We start from the raw sequence: 24081 nt of genomic DNA, 5'->3' as shown, positions 1-24081 counted from the left end.
GCCGTTTATGTTTCGTTTTTGCGTAAAGGGTGACAACAAAACCGCATAGACGTTCATTTTTAGCCTCTGTGTCTGCTGGAGTTTGGAGTATGTTAGCATTCAGCTAGCAGGGGCTATGGGGCAGCTGGCTGTATCCTTTATCTAAGATTTATGATGACATCTCGAAGCCCCTTTTTCCACCAGCAGTAACAATTTGCATAGCTTGACATCCTTCCCAGTCAATGTCCCTGCATTTCTGCCTCCTTCTCTACTTGCCGTATGTCTACATCAGGATGGAGTCACTATCGGTCTGGAGGTGCTCCTCCCCAAAGACGCCAAGCTGCTCCCCGAGAAGAATGCTCCCCTGCAGTACGACGTCTTTCTCTACAAGGTCGCAGACAACGGCGAGACGACCGCCGCCAACTCTCTTTGCGGGGCCTCCCACCATGTAGCCAAGTCCCCCCAAACCCCGAAGAGTGCATCCAAGGTGCTGAAATCCCCCAAAGACGGCCAGGATCATCGTCACGATAACCGCGAGCCCCTCTCCGGGCGCCACTCCTCGCCGTTCCTCCACCCGTCACCCGGGAGCCACCCGTCCCCCAGTCGGCACTCCGCACCCGGGGGCTACTCTGTCCCCGGGCGCCGCCCGTCCGCCCACCACTCGCCAAAAGGTCGGCCTTCCAGTTCTTACTCCTCTGGCAGGGAAAGGGAGGACGGTCACATTCGTCCATCCCCTTCCTCGCCCCATCTCACCACTCCTTCTTCACCCTCCAGGGCCAAGTGCAGCCCGGTCAGCACCCGATCTCTACCGCCGCTCTCATGACTTGTTCCGTCCCTTCCTAAAATGTTCAAATGCACGTACAGGATGCTGTTTGACCTTTTATTCGAAATCCGCAATATCTAGCTTAACGTTTAACAGCCAATATGTAAAAGTAAAAAGTAAATGGTTTTATTTTGGGGAGGGAGGTTTCGTGGTACTATTGTGGTACTTTTGAGCCGACCCAGATGATTTCCATGGAAACAGTAACGATGGCCAGACCACAAGGGTTAAGATCCATGTACTAGTATCTTTTTTTGTGCTCAACTGCAAGACAATTCATTCTTCCCTGTAATTTATTTTCCAAGACTTTTATCTTACAAGTACTACAAGCAGGCATGTCTGCTGTTGCTAGCAGTACTAGTAAGGCAAAATATACCTTCCTTGAACTACTAGTGGACATTTCGATACGACGAGAGGGCTCTTTGTGCATAACACATACCTACTTGATGGACCTATAGTCTTTCTACTTTATTAGTGTGGTAATATAGTTCAAAAGTGATACTATTAGTGGAAAAAAAATGTTGAGCAAGACACAATTGTTCTATTTTGTGCTCAATTTTTCTTTACAAGTGAGGACAAACAACATACTAGTGTGAAGGTACACAGCTAAAATGGCTTTCCATGTGCATCTAGTGCACTTCTAGTATAGTGTATAGTAATATACTGTAACATGAATTACATTTCTGCACACAAGTAGGTCAACTACACTACTAGTGCACCTGGAAAATTCCATGTACATAACTAAGTGTTTCACTACTAATACCACTAGCATGCAGGTGTCCACTAGTGCACAGAGACGTGGGGAAAAAAATCACTTCATGTACGTTTTGCCATTGAGGACAAAGAGCACACTAGTACATGTACCTTAACAACTAATGGTAAACTAAACGGCAACTAGTGCTTTAGTTTAAACTTGTGTGCTGCATTGTTTTAATAGTGAGGACGTAGCACGGACTAGTACATGATCCTCAAGCTGGATATCAAGGAAATCGAATAAATGCTGAAACGCCTTTGCATACAAACTGACTCTAATGTCATTATCCATTAGGACTCTAACCTTCATTAGGCTCGCCGTACACCCCCCCCCCCCCCCACATTTAGGGTCCAGAAGTGCAAGTGGAACAGCTGTGTACGCACCATCCACCTTAACTACAGACACACAACGCAACTTAGATGGATTCGTTGCAAGTAGAAGCCTTCAAGTTGGTTAAAACTCAGGTCAAAAGTCACATAAGAAGCACAAAACGACCCGACAAGTGCGAACAAGCTGTCCTAACCTGGTGCCAATGTCAGTTCATTTTTATGAATCTCGACTTAGTTGTATCGATACATCTTTTTTTTTTTTTTTTTTTGTAATTAGTAGTATTTCATGTTTTTGGTACATTTGACATGTTCCCTATTTCCCAATAAATGGATGATACTACATCACGTGCAGCATTATATTTAATTGAAGAAATACAAGAAATGGTCGGTAATTGAATGGCAGGAGGCGGCACTGTTGGTCAGCTGGTAAAGCGTTGGCCTCACAGTTCTAAGGACCCGGGTTCGATCCCGGCCCCGCCTGTGTGGAGTTTGCATGCCCTCCTCGTGTCTGCGTGGGTTTTCTCCGGGCACTCCGCTTTCCTCCCACATCCCAAAAACATGCAACATTAATTGGACAGTCTAAATTGCCCTTAGGTTTGATTGTGAGTGCGGCTGTTTGTCTCGATGTGCCCTGCGATTGGCTGGCAACCAGTTCAGGGTGTACCCCGTCTCTTGACCGTTGAGAGCTGGGATAGGCTCCATCACCCCCTGCGACCCTCGTGAGGATAAGCGGCAAAGAAAATGGATGGATGGATGAATGCCAGGGTGAGGACCTCTGCTGCCGCCGCGTGGACAATATTTGAATTGCAGCACGAGATTCAATTCTATTAATCTGAATTCAAGTTTAATTGGCTCTGTGTATGAGGCGCTATACCTGAATTTCCAATTAGATGGGTAATATATTTATGTTATTATATTGTTATTAATCATATTCACCATGCTCCACATTCGTTTATTCATTTTCAGTACTGCTCATGTTCTCTAGTTTGATCCATTTTGCCAAATTTTAGTCCAGGTTATAAAACATCATGTCCAGTCCAATGAAACAAAAGAACTATACTCAAACTCCGACAACAGTCTTGCCGTTCCTCGGCATTTTAATAAATTATTCATAACGCCAGGCTTGTGATTAATTCCTCTGTCGCATTCTGGACGGGATATGCCTCCTCCAGTCGCGGCAGACACGTCAGTTTCCTTTGTTGACTTTAAATTCAACATGTCAGATGCTGCATTTGCCCGGTCGGCCATATTGTCACACAGCTGCGGGCCGCGCAAAGGCTGACTTCTCTCGTCTGATTTACTTCTCCGAGGCGAGCGGCCCGCATTCCCAAATAGATCGGCTAAAGGTGAAGTTGTCCTTCCTGCCACTCTCCGTCTTTATAAATAGGCCGGCATCAGTCGAAGTGGACTTTGTGTCGCTCTCGGTGATACTCAGCACCCGACTTCTCCGCTTCCACCTGCTCACTTCGACCTCACGCGTCAAAGCTAGAAATATGCAAAAAAAAAAAAAAAAAAAAAAACAGAACACAATGATTTACAAATCATTTTCAACCTATATTCAATTGAATACACTATAAATCATTGAATTGTGTCAAGCATTTCACTATCAGGGAACAGCGCGATATTCATGAAGTTGTTGTTGTTTTCCTTTCGGCTTGTCCCTTTCGGGGTCGCCACAGCGTATCATCTCAGATGAACGCATATATATGTTTGGCACAATTTTTACGCCGGATGCCCTTCCTGACGGAACCCTTCTCAGGGAGTGGAGGCCCCAGTGGGATACGAACCCACAACCCCTGGTTTACCAAACCAGTGCTCTAACCACTGAGCTACGGGGCCTCTCGCGATATTCATGAAGATTGTTTTAAAATCACTTCTCAGGCTTGCTGCTCTGTCTTTTTAAGACAAGACTGATGAAATATTTACAACACGTTGAAACCACTTCCAAAAATACTCAAACATGTATAAGTGAAAACATCCCATTTTTGAATATTCTTGAGGATCTTTGTTATCATCCGTTGATGCTTTTTCTGTAGCATTTATTATCAGTCAGATCGCAAGTGAACTGGAGTTCATCTTGCTTTGTAGTTGAAATAATTCTTTGAAGGCCTATTTTAAAAAAAAAAAAAAACTTTGGGGGATTATATTGAAGCACTTTTTGGGCTTCGTGTCCATGCTTGCGCATATTAAGTTACTATTACAACAAACCGAAACGAGAGGAAAGTGGGGCTCATTACTGTTTGATTCCCCCTCGAACATTTTGCACAACATGAATGTTGACATTGTAAAGCATTACGCCAAAAATATAAATACAAACTATAATAATGCTAAAGAGCACGCAGTACTTGCTTCCACGCAGTAGCGAGATGATTACTTCTCCATCCCTTCCCTCTGAAGAATTACCTCGCACGACCCTTCCGCATTTGGTGCAGCTCCTTTGACTGCAAAGATTTTTTGAATAATAGGCACAAGGTGGCAGTGTTGCACCGCGACAGGCCCACGAAAGCGTGCTTTCTGGATGTCGGCTCACTTGACAGCCTCTGGCACTCGGAAGCCAAAGCTCTCATCTGCATCTTCATTTAAATTATGTCTTTGTCAGCGGCGAAATTGTGCGCTGATTCGGTCAGAGTAATCATTTTTACAGTGTGGGTGGTCTTTATCATTTGTGTAAAATATGCACTATGTACAGTAGATCACAAATTACTATAAGGTATGTGTTTTTTTAAGTAAGGCTGTGCCTCAGCGGACCTGAAAGAAGCTATTTTAGCATTTACAGTGCACTATTTGAATGTGATGGACAGATGTACGCATTGATGTGAACTGTGAGTTTATAACACAGTAATTGCCTTGACATATGAGTGACTTGACCGACCAGTTTTTCAAGATATGAGCCATTGCTGGGACGATATTTTGCTTTGACTCAACTTTTCTGCCAAAACGAAGCATAAAAGGGAGAATTACACGCTGTGTATTTTGTAAAAGAAATCACAAATATTTTCTTCCGATGTGTCAAAAACAGCACAAAATGCCATAGCAGAGGTAACGAATAGCATCGGTGTCATAGTGTTATGACTGTAAGCCAGGGGGGTCAAATTCATTTTTGTCGCGGGGCACATTGGAGTTACGATTTCCCTCCCATGAAAATCTTTCGCCTCATGATATTTACAGATGAAATTTATGAACTAGCTTTGAATCAGAAATCAAGCGCAATGGGGTTTTCAACTATTCATGTTCATGTTTGGTAATACAAAAATGCTTGCAATATCTCAACTTTATCATTTATAATGTGACAATTTGAAATTTTGTTCCAGATTATCAAAATCACAAATATCATGGAAGTTGATATACACGATTTGCCTTCGCAAGCCACATAAAATCATCCATCAAGGGCCGGATCTGGCCCCCGGGCCTTGAGTTTGACACCGGTGGTGTAAGCAATGAATATTTGTACACAAATCCAGGAGCAACACATGTAGAAAAACAACATAACAATTCACGCAGTCATAGATACATTCTCCTTAGTGAAGAACAGCAAATATGCAAGTTGCCAAGAAGATGTGAGCGTATACTGCCCCCTGTAGGTCACCATAAGGAACACATGAGAAGGGCCAGCACGATGACCAATGAACTGAAGTGAAAAATGTGGCAAAAAAATGATTAAATTCTATACATTGCATTTACTGATGTAATTATTGTGTCTTTACAATTTTATAGCATGCTATATTTTGTGTTGAAAGCACATTAGGAAATGTTTTTTTTTAAGGGGGGGGTGAGTAGCGGTAACAAATTTATGGCATCTAATTAATTTTCAATGGGGAAAAAGATGAGTTGAGATATTTGCGTTTCGAGTTATATCACAAATACTCTCCAAGGTGACTTCAATCTGCATCACTATATTTATGATTGAAAATGTTTTTTTTTTTTTAATCTACCCAATTCATATTCTCCAGTCAATTCTGATCATAACATTCTCATCATTCTCTACTCCGATAGTTCACTTTTCTTCGTACTCCTTCATGCACGGCGATATTATGAGACGTGGTGATGGAAAAAAAACGGCAATCCCTTTTCTGTGTAACGTTTCTTTTGTGTTTGCTTATTTGTCCGTGAACCCTTTCCCGTCGACTTTCTGTTGAGGTGAGAAAATGTCAGTGCGTATAAAAATGCACGTGAGAGTACAAAAGGAAGTGTGTCGAGTCCAGACACGTCACCTTAAAGGGTCGCTTCCCTCAAACGCCCCTCAATCGATACGCCGTCAAATTTCAGCATCTCGCGGACCCCGGCACTTTAAAACGTGTTTTTTTCCATTTGTCGTGACGTGTTCAAATATCATGAACGTTTTCAGCCACGTTCATCACCGACTCATCTTACTTGGAAATTGCAGGTGTCTGCAGTACAAAAAGTGAATCATGAAGGTCCCGTCAGCATCAGTACTTGAACCTGACTCGGTGTGGACCACGATGAGGCAGGAGAGCCAGGAGATTTTTCCCAGCCAATGTAAGAAAAAGTCAAATATGATCATAATAACAGAACATCCGTCCATCCATTTTCTCAGCTGCTTAGACTCACGAGGGTCACGTGAGTGCTGGAGCCTATCCCAGCAGTCAACAGGCAGGAGGCGGGGTACACCCTGAATTGGTTGCCAGCCAATCACAGGGAAGATAGAGATAAACAGCCGTACTCACAATCACACCTTGGGGCAATTTAGAGTGTTAATGTTGCATGTTTTGGGGATGTGGAAGGAAACCGGAGTGCCCGGAGAAAAGCCACGCAGGCACGCGGAGAACATTCAAACTGCACACAGGCGGGGCTGGGATCGAACCCGGGACCTCAGAACTGTGAGGCCAATGCTTTCCACCTGCGGCACCGTGCTGCCAAAAACAGAACAGGGTGGCAAAAACAATCAATACATTTAGAAATTCATCAATATAACGTTAACTTTTCTTTCAAGTGGAGAGAGAGCATTTTGCTCAGAATATTCTATAACAATGGTGTCAAACTCAAGGCCCGGGGGCCAGATCCGGCCCCACCATGTGATTTTATGCGATCCGCGAAAGCAACTGATGTGTGTCAACTTCCATGGTTTTTATTCAAATCTGGAACAGAATTTCAAGTTGTCATATCATTAATAATAATAATAATATATGTTTTCTGTTCGGGTTGTCCCATCAGGCGTCGCCACAGCGCGTCATCTTCGATGCACGGCGATATTTTAACATTTTTGTGTTACCAAACATCAACAGTAGTTGAAAAAAAACATTACTGTTGATTTCTGATTCCAAAACTAGTGCTTAAATTTCATGTGTAAATATGATGAACCCATTAAAGATTTTTATAGTTTAACAGGCATGACGGCCCTCCGAGGGAAACCGTAACTAAAATGTGGCCCGTGTCAAAAATGAGTCAACTAGTCCACTAAGTACCACAAAGTGTCAAAGCAACAGTAGATATAAAGTCTGCACACCCTTGTTCAAATACTAGGTTTTTGTGGTTTAAAAAAAAAAAACATACACCAAGGTAAATCAGTTCAAAATCCCTTTTTTTAAAAAAACTTGACTTATAACCTGTACAACTTGACTGAACTAAAACAAAAAGGAATCTTTCCGAAAAGCGATGTGAAAGTAAATAATGTGGTTGCACAAGTGTGCACACCCTCATAGCTGGGATGTTGCTGTGTTCATAATGAACTATCACATTCAAACGTATGTCAAATGGGAGTCGGCACACGCCATCCACCATTTAAAGAGCTACGCCAAATGAATTCCAGATGTTCTAGTAGGCTTTTCCTCATTTTTTTCACTTGGTATTTCTTTAATAACAAAATCGCCACCCGAAAAATAAATACATAAAAAAAACATTCATTTGAATAGGGGTGTGCGGACTTTTTATATCCACTGTATGTGCCCATTGTTGCTGAAGGAAAAACTGCGTTGTTGGCCTTTTTGCACGTTTTACACATTTCACTTTCCAGTGAAGACTTTCAACTACATTTTCGCTCTATTCATCCAGAAGAACATCAAGCTGAAGGCTCCCAATCTTCACTTGTTGTTCATCCCGAAGGTGTTAGACGGGGTTGCGGTCCCAAGTTCTTCCACCCCAGACTCACTGGACCTTGCCTTAATGGACTTTGCTTTTGTGCACCTTCCCGCAAACGAAGCAATTGATTTTGCTCAAACCGTCCGGACCAGATGAAGATCCTCTATTGTCAGTGACTGACCGGTTAAACCACAGGTCTCAAACTCAAGGCCCGCGAAGCCAAATCTAGAGTGCCCATTTCTGTAATTCTTGTAAAAATCTGTACCAAAATTTCAAATTGTCATATGTCATAAATGATAAAGGTAAGATATTACAAGCATCATTGTGTGAAAAACAACATTACCCTTGATTTCTGATTCCAAAACTAGTTCATGAATTGATAATGTAAATATGATGAGTAAATATTTCCACCATCATGGCGGCCCTCTGACGGAAACTGCGACATCAATGTGGCCTGCGAGAAAAATGAGTTCAATAATTGATGAAGTGACTCGTCCTAATTTTACTGTCCCACACGCGACAGCGAAGCGAATAATGTGCCGAAGGTCTCACAGGTGAAGCAACACAAGTTGACTCGCACGACATCCTTCCGCTGATCTCCGATTCCCGCTTTCTTCTTCCTCCTCCTTCAACCCCCCTCGCTCGGCTCCAGTATTGATTTACCCGACGCCCCGCGGTTACATTCTTGCGGTGAAGATATCCGGCCTGAAAAACCACTGACATTTCCTTCCTAATCACAACACAGCTCATTTAAAGCCCCCCCCCCTCCCCCTACAAATTACCGAAAGGTTACTGTAGTTGGCTTAATGGATGCCCGACAAGCACGAGGCGCTTTTACGGGCGCTGACTCAAGAAATGGGACACCTTTACTGTAAAGTCAAGTGAGGAAGCGTGCGTGACCTTGCTCGGGCGGCCTCCTCAATTAGCCTTCAGACAATGTCCAAAAGGAGATGAGGTGAAGGAGTGAAGTGGAAGTAAGAGCTTCTTGCTGTGTTGCTATGGCGATGTATCATAAGGTCTGCCTCTAATTGTGGGAGAGCCGAGTGGGATCAGGCGGAAAGCGGGAAGAGAGTTCTTTCTGTAAGGTCACGGGCGCACCCACCCGCCCCCACGGCAATATTAGAGAGGAACGACGACGACGAACACCCGTGGAGCGGAGGGCGAGCGCCCGAAGGCTTCGCACCGCCGCTCTGTGTCGCGAAAAAGGAGCCCACGTTTACAGAGGCAGAAGGAGGGGGGGGGGGGGGAATCACTTGAGAGGGGCGCAGAGGGGCCGTGCACACACAGCGAGACCACCGGGAGTGAAGCTCGAAGACATCTGGTGATATTCTAACACACAGGTGGCGAACTGGAGGCCCGGGGGCTGCATCCCACCTTACTTTGATGTCACCGGCGGAAGCAAAATCAAGCCTACTGCATGCTAGCACGTTTCATGCTAACGTGTCTGATGTCAGATAATCGACAAGGCAACCGTTTGGCAAGCATTTTAGTTTGAGTTATTTGGGTGAAAATGCTTATTGGTCACAATTTACTTAAAGCTGTTTGCCTAGTTTTGGTTTGAATCATAAAAAAGTATGAATTGTTTCAACATGTAATTTTGACAAAATAACACCAAACAAGTACCGTAATTTCCGGCCTATAAACCGCGACTTTTTTCAGATGCTTTCAACCCTGCCGTTTATGCTGTGACGCGGCTAATTTGTGCATTTTTTTTTCCCAACGGCCGCAAAGGGGGCACTTGAGCAGAAAAGGTAAGAGTGAGACCGGTGGAATATATGTGCCGAGGAAGTGACTTGAACCGGTCCGGCTCTCTTAGCACTTAGCGTGTTACTGCCGTGTCTTAGTGATTTTTGCCGGTATGTTTTTTATAACCGGACCTGGTAGCATTAGCGCTAGCGTTAGCGTGGCACTAGTGTTAGCATTAGCACGGCGGCGTTAGCATTAGCGTGGCGCCAGTGTTAGCGTTAGCGTGGCGGCACTAACGTTAAACTCTCTGTGAACCATCTTTCTTTGTAAATATCTCATGTTTCAATGTGGATTTCAATGTGGGCGCTTGCGGCTTTTACACAGCTGCGCCGTACGTATGTACCAAATGGTATTTCCTTCGCAAATGTACTGAGTGAGGCTTATAACCAGGTGCGCTATGTAGGCCGGGAATTACGGTATTCCAAACATGCACTTAATGTGAATTTGACTATACGGGTCTCATTTTCTTTTGGGTATAAAACTAGGAAAATATCATTGAGGAAAGGTTAAATAGCATCCCTCAAAGAATTGAGTGGAACCCGTCAGCCCAAGATCAGCTGTATAATAAATACTATTCAGATGAGGTGTAATCAAGCAACAATAATGGCCTCTCCTGCTTAAAAAAAAAATGAAAAAACACTGATTAATTGCACCCCTCAGCAAACACGCCAAATCCTATCCGAGTGTTACAAGCCAGCGTGAAATTTGCACCAACAATTTGCAAATTGTGCTGCCGCTCGACTGCGGCTGCCTCGCGAGCGGACGTCTGGCTGCGGGAGTTCACGTGCTCAAGAGCCAGCTGTCCCTCAAATAACACACTCAATAATTCATATTACATGCACACATACACGGGGAAGGAGCGTCGTGTGTGTCAGTGCGACGGCGAGTCGTCGCACGAGCGCTGGCCAATTTTATTTGGGGAATCTCGCTTAGACATTAAATGTGTGTGTGTGTGTGTGTGTGTGTGTGTGTGTGTGTGTGTGTGTGTGTGAGAGCGAGAGACACACACTCTTGAGCGATGCAGTGTCTATGTGTGACCTCATTAATAACGGAAATCAGACAGCTCGCTTGTTGAGCCAGCAGAAGGCGAGGGCCAGATCCATCGTGTCACGCTGCCATCCAAGCAATTTCCCACCAAAATGTTTGTATTGAGCCCAAAAGTACTTTGCAAATTACAAAGCATTCAGGGATGTGACACTTTGATCGACAGTGGGGGGAAGTGGGGGGGGGGGGCTAGTGGGAAGTATTGTACAGCAATAGCGAGACATATTTGATTATTATTATTATCATTGTCAATCTCATTCATTCTCCATTGTTATTTTGCTCCAAAATTCTTCACCTTCTTTTTGACATATTGGAAAAGTATTTTTCACTTTCAGTATTCAACACTCCCATGACAACATTCTCAAATCAATTAAGACGTTTTATACATTGACCTCCTCCTACCGCATTTCTGAACCGATTCAAATTAATATTCAATGTGTGGACGATACTTCAACCTTTTTAATTTTGAAATTATATTAAATACGAATTTAATTTGTTCAGTAACTTAGATGCTCGTAACCCGAGTCATCTTCTTCCCACTGAAGTGAATGGAAAGGTCATTAATCTGTTACATCCATCCATTCATTTTCTTAGCCGCTTATCCTCACAAGGGTTGCGGGGAGTGCTGGAGCCTATCCCAGCTGTGAACCGGCAGGATGCGGGGTACACCCTGAACTGGTCGCCAGCCAATCGCAGGGTTAGGAGTCCCTGGAGAGCATGCAAACTCCAAACAGGCGGGGCCGGGATCGAACCCAGGTCCTCACAACTGTGAGGCCAACACGTATCAGCTGATCCACCGTGCCGCCACCGCATTTCTAAACCGATTCCAATCATTCTCAATGTGTGCAGTATACTTCAACCTTTTTAATTTTGATATTTTAATTTCACTGCTGCCTTGAAATACGAGTTTAATTTGTTCAGTAACCTAAATACTCGTAACCCGAGTCATCTCTTCCCACAGAAATGAATGGAAAGGTCATTAATCTGTTACAGCCTTCACCAAAAAGTTTGTTTTTTTAAAATAAAGAAAATAGCAGTGTATAATATTGTACATTATAAAACACAGTAACAAAATAATTACAGTATACACGTTATGATTCAATTCATAGACAAACAAGGAAGAGTTTCACAAGAACTGAAAGTGACTCAGCAAGCTGCAGTCTTCTTTTCCTTTCGGCTTGTCCCGTTAGGGGTTGCCACAACGTGTCATCTGAGATGAACGCATATTTTTTTGGCACAGTTTTTTTTCCACACTGGATGCCCTTCCTGCCATTTAGCCCGGGACAGAAGCTTACAGCACCAGGTATTCCCAGGCGGTCTCCCATCCAAGTACTAACCAGGGGCAAACCCGCTTAGCTTCCGAGATCTGACGAGATTGGGCGTTCTCAGGGTAGCGTGGCCGTAATCCTCAGCAAACTGCAGTAACATTAGTTATTTTTCACGTCAAATAAAGAATAAATCTGTGTCAGTATTGTTATTTTGTCTATCTACATGGGTTAACGCAGCATTTCTATTCCAAATCTGTCGCTTAAAGTGTTAGAACAGTGCCAACATGCAGAATTTATTAACCTGTCTAAAGAGTTTTGCATACTTTGTTCGAATTAAGGCAATTGGACTATCCTCAAGCAAAGCTATGTGGTTGGATTGTTTTCAATACGCAGCTTGTAATTCTCTTTGTTTAATGTTTAGTATGACAGGAAAGTGTCGGCAGGAGTGGCATTTAGCCTCTTTTTTTTTTTTTTTTTTTTGACGACGTGTTTTCTGTCTGCTAAAGGCCAAAGGTCAGGTCACCCTCATCTCAAGGGACCACAGCACACGAAAATAGAAAAGTCATCCAAGAATAGCTGTGAATTCCACTCATTGCCTTGGGACGCACAATATAAAATCCTTTCATAATCCAACATCCCCAAAAATGGATTGAAGTTCCCTGCGGTTTTGTGGTTTAACCAGGATAAATCCAAAGGAATCAAAAATTACTCTATACACAAAGTTGTTGTATGTTATTTTTGTTTATCGAAGTAAACTGTTCAGTCAGCTTTTTGTTGTGAATGAAGTTTATTTTAATGTCAATCCCTTTGAAGCACTTACTCCAAATTAAAGCTTTTTTTTTTCTTTTACGAATCAGTTGGCAAAAGAACTGCGAGCCATCCCTCTTAATTAATGGATCAATCAATAAAAGGTTCGAATGGAGGATTTTACCTTACCTTGAATCTTTACTTGTCACGACATTTCAGATCAAATTTACCACTTACAACTTTAGCAGAATTTGGCGTGATGTGGACAAAAAAAAAAAAAAAGATGAGGTTGGCATTATAGAACTCGAGACTTCGCCTCTGTCTAAAGGGACCAGGCTGGAATCTTGATACCCCCCCCCCCCGAACCCCACCCCCACTGTCATCCCCCAACAAGCATCCACAGGGCTTCCACCCACAAGAGCCTGATGATGTGCTGCACGTAACAGGAAGTTCAAAAGAAATGATTACCATTTCAAAGTGCCACCTGCTGCCTTATGGAGGCAGAAGATGTTGGGTGGCATTATTGTTTATATCACTCTATTATGGTTTATATTTATCTGTCTATCCATTTTCTGCAAAAATCAGGCTTCAGGTAGAGATCAAGAAAGTCATCTTTGGAGTCCGGTTGAGGTTCAGCTTTGGCTAACAAGTGCGTTAGCCAACTAGTGGAGCAATCAGTGGAGATATATAATATAATACAGGCATATATTCTTTATCATCTGCAAAGACCGACCAAAATTGGTGTGGCGTCTTGACAAGCGACCATCTTTACATACCCACATCTGTATTATACTGCCCCCACGTGGCCAAGGCACACACACCAGGAGCACCATCCATTGAATGAAAGGGGGGGGGGGAAATGCTTTTTTTAAAATTCTATATGTTGCCATTACTGTATTATTTTCTCAAGTACGATATAATGTTTCTTTTAAAAAAAACACTTAAATTTTTTGTAGTTCTATGTTTTTTGGGGGGCGAACAAATTAATGGCATTACCATTCACTACGATGGAGAAAGATGATTTGACGAGTGTTTTGAGTTACAAGCATGGTTAACAGAATGAGTTAAACGCTTATCTTAAAGCATCTCTGTACATCTATTCCAAAACTTAATTGCCAGCCAACTACAGTTTGATACTTCTTCCAAACTTCTCCTTCTATGGCCGTTTTGAGATATACTTTAGCGGTTAATCATATCGAATGGTGGCCGTGAAAAGAATACTGGCCCGCGGGGCGGCGTTGAAGCACAATTCGGAGGGCCTCGGTTTTCATTTTAGGGTCCCCACGGTGCGAGGGAGGAAGCACCGGGGTCCCAGCGGGACACTTCCTCATTTAAATAGTGCTGAACACAAACACGCGCGTGCACTTAAGCACCTGCCGCTTCCTGCTGCAACATTAATGTCCTCGTTTATCCTCTTATGCACAAATGTCAAACCTTTGTCAGCCTCCACCCTTCCTTTGGCTCACCTTTGCCCTTCCTCTTAAGAACTCCTTTGTGCTGACTTCCATGGCTTAGACAAGTCATATCATTTTCCTCCTGTCTGGAGTCGCTTCACTCTGCCCCTCCCGACGCCCCACCCCACCCATTCGTCTATGCTGGCTTCCTCACCGATATACTCCCCCCCTACACTAGGGGATCCTATAGTGACATCACTCCTAGTTGCCATGGTTTCACAGGAAAAGGAATTCAAGAGAGGTTAACCGAGTTACACTTTATTGAAGGTTCACAATAACATTCGCTGGTATAAATGGCGGCGGAGTCAGGTGAGCGACAACGATGCCTCCGTGTGAACGAACATTTCCTCGTCGTAGAGGTCTTCATCGAGGTTGCCTTCCTCCTCCGTGAAGAAGGTGGGGAAAGGAAGGCTGCGCAGTGTGGCCAACCTGCTGGGAAGATTGCAATCCCGCACCTGCAACACGTGGACACAAACACAGCCTGTGATACGCGTATTGACAGCGAAACTTGAGAGCACCAAACAAATGCAATTTTAAGGGGAAATCCACTGGTTTCCATTAACAATGTGTCCACTAGGTCATGTAATATGTACTCTATTTTGACAATGTGATGGTAAACCCTCTCTCATTTAATCGCCTTTTGAGAAGATTTTTATTGACAATTGCCAATTTTGATTCTTGCAAGTCACATGACTTACGTGTGCGGATGTGACGTGAACCGTGCCGCAACAAAGGCTCGATTACATGGACAAAATTCACGCGCAGCGCTGATTTCTTGGATTTATCCTCATCTGATGAAGAAATAGCAGTATCGGTTGATCGGGAAGACGGAGGAATACGAGTTAGCATGCCCAAGTCTCGTTCGTTATCAGAATTAACCAGTACCCGGCGTGGCGATGGCTGCAAGATGGCGTGCTGCGCGAGTGAATTCTCCACCGGCAACCCAGTCCCAAGCCCGACCCTTCGATGTCGGCTCTTCCTCCACAATACGGAGGAAAAAGGCGTGAGTGACACGTGTTATGCGGGGGGACAGATACCCCGAAGCTGGCTTGCTGGCTCCAATCACAGCTGTGTACGGAAGTATTCCTCCGTCTTCTTGATCAACCGATACTGCTATTTGTTCATCAGACGAGGATAAATCCGAGAAATCAGCGCTGGGCATAAATGGTGCCCCAATGTAATCGAGCATTTGAAACCCCATGTAACATGTCACATCCGCGCACATAGGTCACGTGACTCGCAAAAATGGCAGCCCCCCCAAAAATTTTGAATTGTCGATAAAAATCTTCTCAAAACACTATTAATCCATTCATGGGCAGGGTGGCAATTTTTTGCCTTATTGAGATCAAAGTCTCCTAAAAGGCAACAATCAAGGAAATACAGGAACACTTCTTCTTTGTTTATGGATAACTTTACCAATTTAGAATCTCGTCCCAAAAATGGGACGCTGCCCACGAGAGGGTACTTGGGTTTTCTTAGTAGATCGTCCCAAAAACCAGAATCAGATTAAAACACTTAAATATTTTGATATACTGAAGAATATAATGCGTGAAAATCATGATGTCCCAAAAATGGGATGCTGTCCATGAATGGGTTAAATGAGAGGATTTAATATCACATTGTCAAAATAGAGTACATATTACATGACCTATTGGACAAATTGTTCACTGTATTTCCCTTTTAAAATGCATAAAAAGCACAAAAACTGAATATAACTACCATTTCACGTGCTTTATGCGACGTGAGTTTGTTACGCTGGTGTCTATTTCACCCCCAAAAACAAAATAATAATAATTATTGCAGGAAGGTATTGTGCTATTAGCCTTTGCTCACTGATGCAAACAAGCGTGTAACACCATTAAGCTGCGCGGCAGCGTCTTCTCACAATTTCCCTTATCTGTGTGTATTCTCGTCTCAATTTGTCATTTCGGGCTCCTGTACTTGTGTGAAGGCTGTTAATCTCTGCATTTATCTATTTATTTATTCTTTTATTTATGCAAAGGGGGTTATTTGGGTTAATTTGGTTGCCAGTGTCTGAGTCACCTGAATCACTAATATTTTTTAATAATGATTAGCAATGTTGCACAGATATTACATTGAGGTGACAAGTACCAAGACAAAGTCTTTAAAAAAAACAAAACACACACTTTCAATTAATCTTTGCTGGTGAAAAATCGAGGCATTTAAACAGTCATTTTAAATCAATTTTAATCTAAATCTGATCCAGACTGCACCATTGGCAACTATTTGAATTTAAAATGGTACATCTATAAAGGACCTCAATGATGCCAATTTACCATTTTGAGTTGCAACATTCTGTTTTTGTTGTATACTGAAGAGATTTGGGTTTCAGATCAAAACGTGACAAACTCAAGTTCAGATTTCCAGCTTTTATTTCATGGTATTTACATCCAGATGTGTTAAATAACTCGAGACAGAGTACCATTTGAGTTCAAACAAAAGGTGGAACGAGTTGTTTAACACACACACACCTAGCTGTAAATGCCATGAAATAAAAGCTGGAATTTTGAACTTTTGTCTCATATTCGTCTTTTGATCGGAATCCCAAAAGTCTTTAGCACACAACAAAAACAAAGGAATAGACCTCACCAATACTTTTGGAGGGATGATTTACTTGAAAACTGTAGGTCAGGGGTGTCAAACTCATTTTTGTCGCGGGCCACGATGGAGTTCCCGTTTCACCGCTTATATTGCATATTTACACATTAAATTTATGAACTAGGTTTGGAATCAGAAATCAAGGGTAATGCGTTTTTCAACTATTATTCATGCTTGGTAACACAAAAATGACTGCGATATCCCAACGTTATTATTTATGATACGACAATTTGAAATTTTGGTCCAGATTTGAACACGAATCATTAAGGTTGACACGTATGATTTGCCATTGCGGGCCACATAAAATCGTCTGGCGGTCCAGATCTGGCCCCCGGGCCTTGGGTCTGACACCTGTGCTATCGCAATTGGATGGTACATGATAACTATATTAAACTAACTATACTAACTCTATAACTACATATATATTTTAAAGGGAAAAAAATATCGGCAGTGGGTGTAATTTTAATTTTAAAGCAACATCCCCGAGACACGAGGGCCCAAGAGAATAGCAAAAAAAAAAAAAAAAGAAAAAAAAAATCCAATAATAAACGTTATTAAACCACACGTATACCCTTTGGGATAATGTAATCTGAAGTGAGTCCAGGTGGAGGTGGGCGCACGCGTGTGCACGCTTTAGAAGGGGCTGAACGAGGTGAAAAGCTCAGCGCATTTGTATTCATTATCGCTCGTCTGCAAAACAAATAATAGGGTGTGCGTGCACGAGTGCGATGAGAACAGCCGGTCGAGTATGGAGATGGATTGTGTGGATATCACTAAGATCATTAAGGTGCGCCGCCCCCGCCTACACACACAGACACGCGCACTGCTGATAAAGCACAGTGTCAATGAGGATGGATCACAGTGCCTCACAGGTGAGATGCTCCTTTCCGGGTGCAAGGTCACCCATCACCCCCCCCCCCCCCCCCCAGCAGCCATACATGGGTCGACCTTTCGAAGTTCACTTTAAAGACGTGTGCGCGCGCGTGTGTCCGCGGGTGTGTAATTATTTTTACCTTCAGTAAGCAGTTCCTGTGGCCAGGGACAGAGCCGTTAACATACAGCACATTGTGCTTGGTATTGACTCTCCATATCTGGGAAAAAAAAAAAGCGTGTCACGGGGATGGGCCGGACAGGTGAGAAAATTATTTTTGCGCAAGGTCAAAGCTGCTTTTTGTTTTTATTTCGATGCGAGAGTCCGCGTTCACCTTCAGCCCGTAAGCTGTGACGTAGATGTTTCCCATTCTTCCGGGCATCTTCTTCCCTTTAAAAACTTTGCCTGGATCCTGAGAGCGGGAGCGCATTAACAGATTAGAGAAGCCCAACTGTTCATTTTAAGGATGTGTTTGTTTTAGCGTGTGCGTCTTACTCCTCCAGGTCCGGAAGCGCCCGGTCTGCGATGTGTTTTGGTTTGTCCGTGGCTGGCTGGTTGACCTTTGAAACCCCAACGCTTCATCACGCCCTGAAAGCCTTTACCAATTCTAGATAATACATATACACAAAAACACACACACACACATACATACATACATACATACATAAACACACACAATACATTGTTACATATAGCTGAGAAGTACTGGAATGCCATTCATTTATGCTCAACTATTCAATTAAATGTTGATTTGAAAATATATACATATGGTGTTAAAGAAAGTGAATGCTCTGAAAAAAAAACCCGCTATGGGTGCTTGTGTGGCTGTTGCTAAACAGCGCCTCTGCCACACTGCATGGCTGTTGCACTGCTTTTCCTGGTGTGCCCACATTAGTCACAGAATAAGACAAACAGAAGGGCATCAAAAATCCTTTCAGCTGATCATATGGCACCAATATTAGTTGCTTTTGCACAGGATAAAAATATCACAATAGTGTTACATTTTCCATCTACATGTATTGCTTCACCTTTTGTGTTGAATCTGTGGCTTTACTACATTATAGCACCATTACATAAATGCTATTTAGCAGGCTAAACTGTGCATTTGTTTTAAATATGCAGCTTGTTACGCTCTTCGTTATGTTTAATAACCTCTCTTCTGAAGAATTAACTGTTCACTCTTTGCCAAAGTGATGCTTACTGAGAAGTGAGCTGGGTTCATTGGTACCATACAACACTCTTATATTAAATACAAGACGAAACAAAGAAACCAAAAAAAAAAGGTTTTTTTTTTGTTTTAAATCACCTGAAAGACAGCTTGCAAGTTGTATCTCAGTTTTTTAAAAATGTTTTTAGTTTGCGTATAACTGGAAGGTTTTGAGGTCAGTCCTTATAGCCAAATGTGACACGCCTGACTTCCTCGCAGTCATTCTTCAAGCCAAGGACTAAAGTTTACGAGAGAAAAGCAGAACTTACGATTTGGCCGTGACGTCCACATATTGGCCTGGACGGAAATGTGCGGCGTATAAAGGAGTGCCTGCCCACACAAACACAACATACAAGAAAAATTATTCAGATGCTCTTTGGAAAGTTGCTGTCCCAATTAAAATGGAAATCCGATGAGAGTTGCCCGCATGTGTGCATACCAGGTTTAATGACAGCGTTGTCAGAGACTTTAAAAGTGGTGAGTTTCTGTTTTGGAGGTACTCCTGCATTCATGAACATCTCCATTTGCTTTTCAGATCTCTGTCAGTCAGGTGGATGGAAAAGCACACAAAAAGGGAATGTAAAAAATGTGGGGAGAGAGCAGGGGGGGTATAAAGCAATGAAGAAGAACCAGCAGTGAGCTGCAGTCAGATGCTGGCATTTTAAATCTGACAGCGGGCCTGTTAGGCCCACGCGGGAGCCAAGTGTACGCACACACACACACACACTTGGCAACGTGTCTGACATTTGCTTGCGCTCGACTCAACCCCTCCAGTCACTCCAAAACACTCTCTCCCCTTCTGTTGCCTGAGAATCAGCCTCCCAACTGCGTTTCACTCCAACAAGCCCAGCCTCCGACTTAAGTTTGAAAAGAATTCAAAACCAGTTGACAAGACGACACCAAACAATAAGACATCCGTGAAGAAACGACAGAGCATTGATGACGTCTTTAAACAGCTTAACATTTCCTCAAAGGGGGGAAAAAGCGGCGAGCCCAATAAATTGCTGTCACTTTGGTGCTTGGTGTCGCTATGATGAGTGGATCTGAGTCTCCTTCAAGTTTATTAGGATCGTCAAAGTCAGTATTCAAATGAACGGCGGGTGTCGTCGTTGGCGGGACAAAGCAGCTGTAAAATCTGTTGAGCTTCATATATTTTTAGGCACCTGGGATGAAACACGCACGCGCATAAACGGAAGGACTTTCTCATTCACTCCTCCAGACAAATACAGACCCACACAGAGACAGACAGACATTCTTATGCACAGACACACAAATTCACCCACATCCACAATGAAGGGGTGACTATAATTTCCTGACTGTGGCAGCGTCGTCATAAAATACACCGGGAAGTCCCGACAGGACCTCTATTCTAAAATCTAGTTAGATTTCCATAACGCATTTCTATGATTTCACCACGATCATGATATGTGGCCGGAACTGTAATAAGGAACAATCTGCCGGTTGAGTGTATTACGTTATTATTACGCCATTAAATCAAGAACTGAGCAGGCATTCATGCTGCGCAGATCGCAGGATATGATAAGTTACCATTGACTCTTAATGAGCCGTTCTATACTAGATTTGGCAAGGCGAGATGGTCTTTCAATGCGTCATCATTTTTAAATCAATGTCATTCAATTTGTAAGGGTAAAAGAGTGTCACAAAATAATAGAAAAACACACCCAAATATGCACAAAGCTCATAGACTTATTATTATTATCATGTTATTAAGCAGTGGTACATAATGTTGTTTCATTACTGAAGACAAGGGAAAATATTTTAACAGAGCCTTCTTAATGCTTTTTTTTTTAAACAATATAGTTTCTTACATGGAATGGAGACACGTTTTTTCCTCCTACAATAAGAGCAGCGGTGCGTCCGTCAAATTCTTCTTTCGACAAGTGCCGTATCACATGGCAGTCCTGAACCTGCATGAGAAAAACGTTATTTAGTTCACTTTTGTTGAATCGAAATGAGACATTTGCCTTGGAAAAACAATGATTAACATTTTTTGCCTGTTTTCTGACATGTTAAAAGACCAAATCTGTAACTAAATCAATATGCAATATGCATTTTCTGCACTGTCAATTTTAAATAATGTCCTGTTTTTGAATGAAGGTATGGAAATTTAAATCTCTCTTGCCTGCTTCATGCTCTCTCTCTCTGAATATAGTGTCTCCTAAGTACTCTGGCTCTCCATCTCTGTTGTGTCTTGCTTAAACTCTATTAACCTAATCATCTGGTGGCCTCAATGTCTCGCTTCATTCACAAAAGAGGTTGTAAAGTGTGTAATTCTCGAGGGATTTTGACAAAAGTATGATCAGACAAAAAAAATGCTCTCCTTTCAATGTCTCCTTTCATAATGATAATTAACACCTCATAAGGATGTCATTGTCATCTTTGTTGAAGTAAACCTGCCAGAAAATACAGTACAACTACAAAATATGATTGTTTTTGTACCTGCAACATAGTGACAGTATGTCTTTCTCCATTTTTTGTCCATAGAGGAGCCATCCCCAACTTCACAGCTACCAGCCCAACTCTTCGACTGCCTAAAAAATATCCACATTTAAAAGAATTTTTTTTGGGGAGTGTCACGTGATGAGAAACAAAACGGTTTCTTAATAAGACACTGACCTTCTGTCCACTGGTGTCGCTGCCATGGTTCATCTTTTAGCGGGTTGAGTTTGTCCAGAGTCTGTTGTCTGTATTCCTCAGCTGCTTCCCTCCTTAAGTATTGTTGGTTCTCTTCTGTGAGGTGCTCATCAAACCACGTTGTCGTCTTTAAGGTCCGAACACAAGTTACTGACTGAATGGAACTGGAACAGGAGGCATAGTAAGTCAGGTGCAGATGGTTCAAAGCATGACTTCAGTTACTATAATCGAATAATTGGTATCTTACTTAACTAACTGCAGGCAATCAAAACAAGAGTAAAGGACAGCTCATCATTATATTGCCCAAGTGCACCTAATGGCTAATGAGTGCATATAAGATGCAGATTTATTCTGTATAAATAGGTTTAAAAATTACAAAGCTGTCGCATATAATTTTATAACCTGGTATACTTAACATTTTAAATTTATTACATTTATCTTATACAAACAATTATTGTAATTGATAACGTTATCTCTCTGAATAAAACTTAAATAACACGAGTCCTTATTCTTCATTGGGCAATGTCACTGCAGTGGTCTTGTTGATGATAATAGAACTTGCTATCATCATCACTTATCTATTTAGTCTTATTAATAACTGACCAATATCAAATATATTTGGAACCAATTCGAGCAGCCAGGTTAACGTTAGCCAGCTAATTTGAAAAATACCAAAAAAAGCTACTTACTAATTTAGCATATATTTAAAAAGTCATACTGTTTCACTAAATGAAATGGGAAAATGTTTTTGATAATACAACATGAGCATAGATAGTCAACTAAAATATAGTTATCAGAGTTAGCATAATTTACCTTTCAGTTGCTGCTCGCAGAGAAATCAGACGAGTTCCCCGCTGAAGAAGTCGACAACCCCACGCCGCCATTTCGTTATCTTCCTTGCTAGATAAATATATATTAAAAATAAAATAGCAATCCAAGACTTAGCAACATTGACTTGCGTTCACATCTGCAATGTTGCTCTGTTCCAAATGACACCCCACATATTTCCGGTGTTTGAGGAAAACATTCCTCCTCTACGCGGGCTCCCTCACAAAAGTTCCACCCAGCCATTGAAATCAGGCTTCATGTAAATTAGTTAATAAAATAAAGTTATAGTAACTAAATTTCCCATATCGTATTTTATATAACCTTGAAACCTTTTTTCCCATCTCGTATTTTATGTAACCTTGAAACCTTTTTGTGTCGTTTATATCTCCCATACTTATCATTGTTCAGGTCCAGGTTATTTAAATCAGGATTAAATTGTCAAACTATTATTCTTAGTAGTCCATTTCCTTATTGTACCACTTTTTTACAAAAGTTCTTGTATTCCATGCTTCAATTTTAAGTTTGGTTAGTTAGTTAGTTAGTTAGTTAGTTAGTTAGTAGTTAGTTAGTTAGTTAGTTAGTTAGTTAGTAGTTAGTTAGTTAGTTAGTAGTTAGTTAGTTAGTAAAACGTGTGTGTTTTTTCTCCAGGTACTCCAGTTTCCTGCCACATTCCAAAAACATGTACGGTAGTTTAATTTTAGACTCTAAATTTCCCATCGGTGTGAATGCGAGTCTAAATGATTGTCTGCCCATCTGTGTTGTGTAATTGGCGGCGACTAGTCGAGTGAATGAATGGATGGAACAGCCATTCATCATATAATATTTGAAGTGTTATGTAATTCAATTACACATAGGTGTGCTTCTTTGTACATATTTTAAGTGCGATGCTATTTAGGCCCCACACACACTGACTGTTTGTTTTGCGGGCCAGGTTAAGCGGTGAGATGGCCCTGTGTGCAGTTCTGCATCATTATTGTCTTAACACACACATGTATCTTCTTGTGTGCTCATAAAAATTGATAATAGACTTCATACATTAATATCTCAAGGTCATTTACAGTATATCCTATATGGTGGAAACTTATTTTCATTTAAGAAAAATGTGTTGCGTTTACTGAAGGTATTGACTGACCCAGTTGCAGTTTGCACTGTTTCCAATAATAGAGACAGTGAAAAGACAGATGATTCCATCCATTTTTATACCACTTATCTTGTTCAGGGTCACGGACACAGCTGGAGCCGATCGCAGCTGGATTCAGGCAATAGGCAGCTTCACTCAGGAATGGTCATCAGTGAATTTGTGGGCACATACGTGAGACAATCAAACTGTGAGACTCTAAAATTCAACTACTTTACATGTTTTGGGAATGTGAAAGGAAACTGGAGTACCGTGAAAAAAAAAAAAACTCCCAAGCATGGGGAAAACATACAAACTCCACACAGGCAAGCCTGGATTTGAACCCTGATCCACAGAACTGTGAGTCAGATGCACTAAGCAATTGTGCGCCGCTACACCATGTTGTTATTGATGTTTTTTTAAATGTTATTTATTTTTTGAAGTGATTTTTATTGATTAACTGATGCGCTTTTTGACAACATGCAATTAGCTTTAATGCCATGTGGCAAGTCTTTATTTCATTTATTTTGCATTGCAATGTTTAAAAACTCAGTTTGCATGTTCTCCCTGTTCCCGCGCGGGTTTTCCCTGGGCACTCCGGTTTCCT

General features: G+C 42.0%; 1 protein-coding gene, 1 long non-coding RNA gene and 1 pseudogene across 2 annotated transcripts; 1 reads left to right on the top strand and 2 right to left on the bottom strand.

Moving 5' to 3' along the window:
- The first annotated feature begins 3100 nt into the window (after positions 1–3100).
- On the top strand, positions 3101–8059 carry LOC133507076 (uncharacterized). Its single transcript, XR_009797224.1, has 3 exons — positions 3101–3228; positions 6267–6379; positions 7892–8059. It is a non-coding gene; the product is annotated as an uncharacterized LOC133507076 (long non-coding RNA).
- A 3937-nt stretch (positions 8060–11996) lies between these two features.
- On the bottom strand, positions 11997–12115 carry LOC133504305 (5S ribosomal RNA; annotated as a pseudogene).
- A 2304-nt stretch (positions 12116–14419) lies between these two features.
- On the bottom strand, positions 14420–22580 carry mrpl3 (mitochondrial ribosomal protein L3). Its single transcript, XM_061825584.1, has 10 exons — positions 22343–22580; positions 21512–21693; positions 21335–21426; positions 20704–20802; positions 19314–19413; positions 19144–19204; positions 18163–18274; positions 18002–18079; positions 17810–17887; positions 14420–14632 (listed from the first exon to the last, which is right to left on the bottom strand). Exons 1-10 carry the CDS (start codon positions 22411–22413, stop codon positions 14483–14485), a joined length of 1023 nt encoding a protein of 340 aa, XP_061681568.1. The 5' UTR covers positions 22414–22580; the 3' UTR covers positions 14420–14482.
- Between the last annotated feature and the right edge of the window lie 1501 nt (positions 22581–24081).

This window comes from Syngnathoides biaculeatus, chromosome 1, assembly GCF_019802595.1.
Source record: "Syngnathoides biaculeatus isolate LvHL_M chromosome 1, ASM1980259v1, whole genome shotgun sequence".
NCBI lineage: Eukaryota > Metazoa > Chordata > Actinopteri > Syngnathiformes > Syngnathidae > Syngnathoides > Syngnathoides biaculeatus.
The sequence above is the reverse complement of the archived record's forward strand: the minus strand, read 5'-3'. Positions and strand labels throughout refer to the sequence as shown.

Coding starts and splice junctions, on each gene's coding strand:
- mrpl3 (XM_061825584.1), bottom strand. CDS start 22,413: ATGGCGGCGTGGGGTTGTCGACTTCTTCAGCGGGGAACTCGTCTGATT. Junction 19,414..20,703: donor AAAACGTGTCTCCATTCCAT/GTAAGAAACTAT, acceptor CCTGACTGACAG/AGATCTGAAAAGCAAATGGA. Junction 14,633..17,809: donor ACAGGAACTGCTTACTGAAG/GTAAAAATAATT, acceptor CACGTGTTGCAG/GTGCGGGATTGCAATCTTCC.